This window comes from Arachis ipaensis, chromosome B04 (assembly GCF_000816755.2).
Source record: "Arachis ipaensis cultivar K30076 chromosome B04, Araip1.1, whole genome shotgun sequence".
NCBI classification, from domain to species: domain Eukaryota; kingdom Viridiplantae; phylum Streptophyta; class Magnoliopsida; order Fabales; family Fabaceae; genus Arachis; species Arachis ipaensis.
The window spans coordinates 21,948,156-21,956,402 of NC_029788.2; the positions used below are offsets into that span (position 1 = coordinate 21,948,156).

Genomic DNA, 8,247 nt, shown 5'->3' on the forward strand with positions numbered 1-8,247 from the left:
TTTGCTTGAGTTTGAACTTGTTTTGGTTTGCCTAATTGCTAAACTGTTCGTAACTGCTACTTGGACTATTTGCTGTAACTGCTGCCTACTTGTGCTTTTCTTGTCTGTCTTGCCTGTGTTTGTCCTGGCGTGCTACATTTGAGATTGAACTTTGGTGCTATATTAATGATTGTGTTGTTTGATTGCGTGGTTAGTTTCTGATTGAAAGTTTCTTATAAGAAAAGAAAGGTTTCGGATTTCTGAAAGATTAAACATTGTTTCTTTGAAAATGTTTTGAACAATTACCTATTGGTTTTTAAAAGATTCATAAGGCAATGATAATCACTGAGCTTGAAAACAGTTTTCTTATAAAATATCTTCTTATGACAACTTTGAAACTCCGTGGTGAGCCCGTGTGGTTAGGTTCTCCCCCCTACAGCTTTACCTTTTCAGGAACCAGATGAAGAGGCATTAAGGAGTGTTATACTGCGTTTGGTTTATATATTGTTGTATTAATTAGATTATTTTTTTTCCTCATCTTTGTTATTACAAATTTGTAAGAGGGATAGGAGTTGTATGTTTTATATGTATATTATATTATGAGTTATTATGTAAGGAGTTTTGTATATGAATCTATGCCTGCTTGTATTTTTGCTAAGATAAAGTATTTATTTCCGGTTTTTGAAGAAATCAGCGATACAGTGTCGAGTCACAGGCTCCTATTTTAGTATTTAGTATGTAAAGTAGTCGTAATACTTCTTGCTATCAGAGTGGCACAGCCGGAAGCGTGACTTCTGATAGTGAGGGTGTTACATTATGGTATCAGAGCAGTCTTTCCTGTAGAGCCTTGGGAATGGACTGATTATGCTTCAATTGCATACTCTGAGAGTATGTCATGTAGTAGGTCTTGTTTGAATAATGAGAATTAGAGCTTTATGCACATGACGGTCTATTGATTAATGCCATTAGTCTTGCATTGCATAATTCCTGGTATTAAGTTTGGCCGGCTTAACACTAGTGAATTATGTATATGGAAGCACCAATGGGTTATCATAGATAATATGCGAGTCATAGGTAATGCGAATTGCGGGTTTTGGGAACGTTAGGAGTTAATTCTTGAGGTTACTCGGTTAGGTGTCTTGAACTCTGCGAATATCACGTATCTTATTCCTGCTTGGTATGCTCTAAGTTTCTTGTCTGCGATACTTTTCTTGGAAAGTGAACAGATTATCTTTCAATCATACTCTCTTGTTCACGTATGCTTTTGTTTGATCCTAACTACATATGCCTGTTTAAAACTCTCGGTGTATTTACCTTCTTTATTTAGGCACTTCTTTTTGAATCATGTATTTTTTTATATACATTTAAATCTGTTTTGATGCCGGACACCTTTTTAAGTTCATATTTTGAGTCCTTTGTAAATAAATTGTAATTTAGTTTTCCTCTTATTTGATAATAATTACAGCCATTCTTTAAATCTTAACAAAACCGTTTCTGATTTGAAATACACAACCGCTTTTAATTTGATATGTACTTCTTTATATAAATGTTGAAAGTTCCTTATACAGTTTAAAACTAGTTTTTTCCAATACCTTGCCTGTTTCTTTACTGATTTATGGAAATGTATATATACTTCAAATACAATTTGATTTTCTAACAATTTTATTATAGTTTTTACGAATATCCTTATTTGACTATATATTTAGATATTTTTCAAAGAAAGGTTTTTGTCTCTTTCCAGTTGGTTTTGTTTGGTAAGCTTCACCTAATTTATTTTTATTCGAATTTGGTTTAGCATACTATATTATTTATGCAATTGTTGTTCTTACAAAAAAATGTTGGACTCATGTCTTTATTCTTATGAATGGACCAATTTCTTTTTTAAACTTTTTATTTTTGTGGATGTCATATTTAATTCTGTTTTTAACTACTCTTTTATTTTTTTTTAACGTTACCATTAGTCTTAGTTTTCCATTTCTTGTGAAACTCATTCTCATCCGAGTCAACTTTAATTTGTTTCCATCTAATGCACCATTTGTCCTTTTATTTGTCTTTCTTTAGTCAAAGGTTCTTTCTTGAGAATTTTCTATTGATTGAGTTGTCTTCCTGGCACGTTTTGTATTCCTTTAGACCAATTGGAAACTCATTTGATAATCCATACCCAGTGAGTTCTTGTTTGGATTCCCTTAATTTAAAGATCCTTTCTTCCATGGGCTGATTTCGTTTTAAGCACATCGTGATCTTCTTAAATGATACTTGCGAGGGTGTTATTTCAGGTATACTTTCAGAATTTTGTTTTGAACCATTTTTGAAAAAGTTTTGAATTCTTTTGAAGAAATTTAAGTTTTGAATCAACTTTTTAAGTTGTTAAGTTTCTTCTTAAGCTTTTCGTTTCTATGAGTGACATGCTTTATGAATCCTAATTGAAATCCTTCGATTTAAGTTTTTTTCTTAAAATGAGTTAGTTTCCTTTTTAGCACATCTTAATATTATTGAACATCCTTATAAAGTTGTGACTTCAAGTATATTATTGAAGTTTTGATTTAAACCTTTTTAAACAAGTTTCGATTTATTTTTATGCAAAGTTGTCCCTGACTAGAATTGCTTTACTTGAGCAGTGCCTCTCTTTGGTGTGATTTGAACTTGTTTTGGGGCGATACATCTATTGAAGTTTTAATAAAATCGTTTTCAATTTAGCTTACAGTCCTTTACCTTATAATCTGAAAATTTCTATGTGATTTAAACCTGTTTGATTGTAATGCATCATCTTTTCTTTTATGAGTAAAACTTTATCTCGGATTTTCTTCCAACAGGATTATAGTTTTCATACATGCTTAAAAAAGAAGAGAAAATACAATTTTGCTCTTAGCCAAATTAATTTTTCCATTTACAAAGTTTGTGTAATCTATTTCCACTTGAATTTATATTGAAATAATGCCACATTTACATTTTTATTACTCTTTTGAAGGATGTTTGTTACCCATTTTCTCTTTTAGAACATGAAATGATTTCCCCTTAAGTTTCCATTCTTTACGAACAATGCATTTGAAAATATTTTTAACCATACTCTTGAGTTCTATAAACTTTGTCTTTGGTTTGGATATACTTCTTCTGCAAACCTCATATTTACTTGACTCAGCTTGAATTCGTTTCAAAATGCTGCATTGTTTTTCATCTTATTGGTCTTATCAAATTCCTTCGATTCAAGAGTTACCCTTAAAGATATTAGTTGACTCTCTTTCCAGCACTCTTTATTACTTGTTCATCCTTGTTTACTTGTGATTTCAGCAATTCTTTCAAATTTTCGCGAACACGGTTCTTGTCGCTTTTCTTCCTTTTCTATGGTCTACTATCCTTCTGAGTATACTCGAGATTAGTTTTGGCATCTTGTGTGACCATTAGACTTAGTAAACGACACATTAGTCCTTTAGGACACGTTTAGTTAATGCAATAGGTGAAACTCATAAGTGTACGACATCACAGGGAGTTGTGAAACCTTGTTTTACGTGAAAGAGTTTTGTTGTTGTGGGACTTATAACCAGTAGTAAGGATTGCAAAGTGTTTAACAAAGTTGAGAACTTTCGGATGAGTTGCTCAATGAAGTACGGTTAAGAATGGTGGAGATAAATTATGTTGAAGTTTGAATAATTGAATCCCTAAAGTTGATATAAGATCAGTATGTGGACGTTAAGCACATCATTTTAACCCCAACTTGTGTTATAACCTTTTGCTGCATTGCTTTACCATCACATGTTTGAAACATATCATCTTGTACATCAAGCCTATCTTGTAACTTCTGTTTCGCATCACACTTATATCCTTTATAACTTTATGCCATACGAAAATTCTGGTATTTGAAACTATATGAATATATATACTGAGAACTTTTTACCTTTTCTTTAAATAAGTTCAAGAGTGAAGTAATATGAAATCTCTTTTATTTTGTATCAATTTTCGAGGACGAAAATTTTATAAGGTGAGAAGGATGTAAGACCCAGAATTTTCAAATAAATCTTGTTATGAATTAATTTCAACTCATTTAATTCATTAGAAATTTTATCTTCAGAAATTATTTTATTAAAGCTAATTAAATCAAAAATTAAATCAAGTTTTGATAATTAATTAAAATTTTACCTAATATTATCATTTTTGAATTATTATCTATATTTAAATTATAAAATTAGTAGTTACAGAATGACAAAAATATTTATGTGAATTAAATCAAATAATTGATATTTTTATGATTTAATACCTCAAATTTTAGGAATAAAGAAAATTAATTTTATTATCTTGTAAATTCAATTAGAGATTTTGATTTTAAACCAATTAGTATTTTAATACAACAAATAATATTTTAAAATAATTTTAAAGATTAAATTAGATTCCAAATTAACACTCTATACCCTAATTTGATTAAAAATAACCAAAATTCTCAGACTCACTCTTCTAACCCTAATGTTATTACATTTTTCCCCTTCCTCCTTATTTCAGCACCGCCATACCCTTTCCTCAGCTTCAGAAAATCAGGAAAAAGAAAGAAAGGGAAAGAAAGATGGGATCGGAGGAAGAGAAGAGAGAAAGGGAGAAGGGAGAGAGAGGGAGACGGCGCCATCGCTGTGCCGTCGGAAGGGAGATTCGAGAGAGCGAGCACCGAGTTGAGGGAGCAGAGAAGCCGCGCCGCCGCTGCACCATGCCTCGCGAACCATTGCCGCGTCGTGTCTATCGCCGTCCTCGCAGGCTCCTGTCACAGCCACTGTCCCTGCCGCGAAGTCCGTCGCCGTTGCTGCAGCTGTCAGCGCCGTCGTCCATGGGTGAGGCAGAGGAGAGAGATCCGGGAGGAAGGGAGGATCGGGACCTGTCCAGCCACCGCGCACAGTTGCCGCTCCTATCGCCGGCCATCCTCATCAAATCCGCCGCCTCCGAAGCTTCTGGCCGCGACTTCTGACTGCGCCTCTACCGCCGGAGAGCGCTGCTGCCACCGAAAACCGCCTTTGAAGCCTGTGTATGTTGGAAACTGCCGCCAGAACCCCTATCTTCTTGGTAAGCACTTTGTTTCTGAAACTTCTTGAAATCAATGTTCCGTTGCAATCTGTTGGAGATTCTGAGATACTGGTACCGTAGGTTTGGATTCCGGTATTTGCGCGTCGAAATTAAGGTTGTTATTGAACCACCGGAGCTTCGGGGAGTGCCGGAGCTGCCGCCTGATCGGTTCAGAGGGTCACTGCTGCTTTGTTTCTCGTGGTGAGGTTATTTGATTCTATTTCAATTTATCGTAAATGTTCCATTACTAATTTCGTTCTGTTCCACTCAATATCAATTTCGCTTTAAATTCCAATTTATGTCAGAAAAGTGTTGTTGCCGCGATTCTTGATGCCGTTGTTGATATTGTCTGAAAATAAACAAGGTTGCTACCGCTGCTGTAAAATTGAAAATAAACAAAAGAGGAATTGATAAGTCTAACTACTGAGCTTTGACTAAATCGAGGTAGGGGTTTTTCTTAAAATCTAATTTACATTACAGAGTTGTGATGAATAGATATTGATGCAAAAAGATATATTTATGTGATTATATTTGTCTTATGGATGTAATAGATTGTTGAACTGGATTATTGGGTGCTTGATTGCTTGAGTGAAGTACGGTTGTTGATAAGAAATGGATTTGAAAAGTTATTTACTTGATTATTATAAAAAGTGATTTTCTTCGTTTGAAGTTAAACCGGTTTGATTTTGAGTCGGTCTGATTTTATAAATAATTTAATATTTGAGCTGGTTTGACTTTAGAAAGAGTTTCATTATTGGAATTGGTCTGATTTGAAAATACTTTGATAATGGAATTGGTTGAATTTTGGAAAGTGTTGAGATTTGGAAATGGTTGAGAAAGGATTTGAGAAATGTTTGAATGGGACCCGAAAAGGGTGGCAGTGTCCGAGTTTTAAAGAAAATGCTGCCGAAATTTTATAAAATTGGAAGCTTTATTTGAAGTAGTTAATTAAAAAGATTTGTTTTTTAAACGTTCTATGCTTCAAGATTGATTTATTTATCAAAGAAAGAATTATGTTTTGAATTAGGACTGTTAATGAATGGGATAGAAAGAAGGATGATGAGAATTGATGAGGATTTTTCTTGAAATATGGTTTTTGAATGAAGTTGGAAATGAGATTTGGATTAATGAATGATTATGATGTTAAGAATGTTGAGATATGATCTTTGAATTATTTATATGGCTTATGAATTTGAAATATCTGAGATACGAGGTTCCCTGGATTAAGTGCCGTGGCTTGCCACCACGTGTACCAGGTTGAAAACTCGATACTCTGTTGACCCTACGATGTAAGTGTGTGACCGAGCACTATATAAATTCCCGGGAATGTTACCCCCATTGAGTAATATTGATTATTTGAGAAAAAGCTATGCATAGACTTTTGGGGATGCACGTCGGGGGACAGTCTAAGTACAATTCAGACTTGTCGGGTTGGCTGGATAACCGACAGATGAGCCTCATTAGCCATAGGACAGGCATGCATCATATGCATTTGTATGCTTTGCTTGAGTTTGAACTTGTTTTGGTTTGCCTAATTGCTAAACTATTCGTAACTGCTACTTGGACTATTTGCTGTAACTGCTGCCTACTTGTGCTTTTCTTGTCTGTCTTGCCTGTGTTTGTCCTGGCGTGCTACATTTGAGATTGAACTTTGGTGCTATATTAATGATTGTGTTGTTTGATTGCGTGGTTGGTTTCTGATTGAAAGTTTCTTATAAGAAAGGAAAGGTTTCGGATTTCTGAAAGATTAAACATTGTTTCTTTGAAAATGTTTTGAACAATTACCTATTGGTTTTTAAAAGATTCATAAGGCAATGATAATCACTGAGCTTGAAAACAGTTTTCTTATAAAATATCTTCTTATGACAACTTTAAAACTCCGTGGTGAGACCGTGTGGTTAGGTTCTCACCCCCTACAACTTTACCTTTTCAGGAACCAGATGAAGAAGCATTAAGGAGTGTTATACTGCGTTTGATTTATATATTGTTATATTAATTAGATTATTTTTTTCCCTCGTCTTTGTTATTACAAATTTGTAAGAGGGATAGGAGTTGTATGTTTTATATGTATATTATATTATGAGTTATTATGTAAGGAGTTTTGTATATGAATCTATGCCTGCTTGTATTTTTGCTAAAATAAAGTATTTATTTCCGGTTTTTGAAGAAATAAGCGATACAGTGTCGAGTCACAGGCTCCTATTTTAGTATTTAGTATGTAAAGTAGTCGTAATACTTCTTGCTATCAGAGTGGCGCAGCCGGAAGCGTGACTTCTGATAGTGAGGATGTTACAACAAACATACATTTTAATAATTTTAAAAGCATTAATGTTCAAATAAGTAACTATAAAATTCAACAAATAATAAAAAATAAAAAATATTAGATGAGTTTTTATTGAATAAGATATAAAAAAATTAATTTTATATTTAACGTTTAAATTTAAATTTTTTATTTATGATTTTGGATGTGTTTCAGAAATATTTTATCTATCATTTAATAATTTTAGATGTGTTACAATTGAAAACAAAAACAAATTTTTACAAACATACATTTTAATACTTTTAAAAGCATTAATATTCAAATAAGTAACGAAAAAATCTAACTATTAAAAAAAAGAGAAATATTAGATGAGTTTTTATCGAATAAGATATAAAAAATTAATTTTATTTTTAATGTTTAAATTTAAATTTTAGATTTATGATTTTGGATGTGTTTCAAAAATATTTTCTGTATAACTTAATAATTTTAGATGTGTTATAATTGAAAAAAATAATTTTTAGGAACATACATTTTAATAATTTTAAAAGGTAATGAAAAAATCCAACTAATAATTAAAAAAATTGTTGAAAACTATAAACCTTTATCAAATTTTTATTTGTTATCTTTTTTTCTTTCGAATATCTGTCATTGCTCTTTTATTTATCTTTAATTCAGTTTAATTATTTTTTGTTGGTGGTCATCTCTAATCATTCTAGAGATAAATATTAAAAAATAAAAAAAGAAAGAAAATAAGAGTAAAAAAGAAGAAAAGAATATTGATGTATAAAATGATAATTCATTTTTTGTTTAATTCAAAAATTGATATAATCTTATTAAAATTTCATTCGACAATGATGATGAATGAGTTTTGAGTTAGCATGCAAGTCACTCAAAATAGGAAGAAAATAGCACGACTCATCTAATAATAATAATAATAATAATAATAATAATAATAATTTTTTTGAAAG

At 32.0% G+C, this 8,247-nt stretch overlaps 1 protein-coding gene across 1 annotated transcript; it reads left to right on the forward strand.

Annotated features, from left to right (window-relative positions):
* On the forward strand, nt 3,577–7,065 carry LOC110271462. The gene is made up of 4 exons (XM_021122386.1): nt 3,577–3,581; nt 4,361–5,019; nt 5,101–5,220; nt 6,953–7,065. The coding sequence occupies exons 1-4, from the start codon at nt 3,577–3,579 to the stop codon at nt 6,961–6,963; spliced, it is 795 nt and encodes a 264-aa protein (XP_020978045.1). The 3' UTR covers nt 6,964–7,065.

What these genes read in the sequence shown, in the direction of transcription:
- LOC110271462 (XM_021122386.1), top strand. An exon ending in CCAGAACCCCTATCTTCTTG is followed by an intron (nt 5,020 to 5,100) that starts GTAAGCACTTTG and finishes CTGGTACCGTAG; the next exon opens with GTTTGGATTCCGGTATTTGC.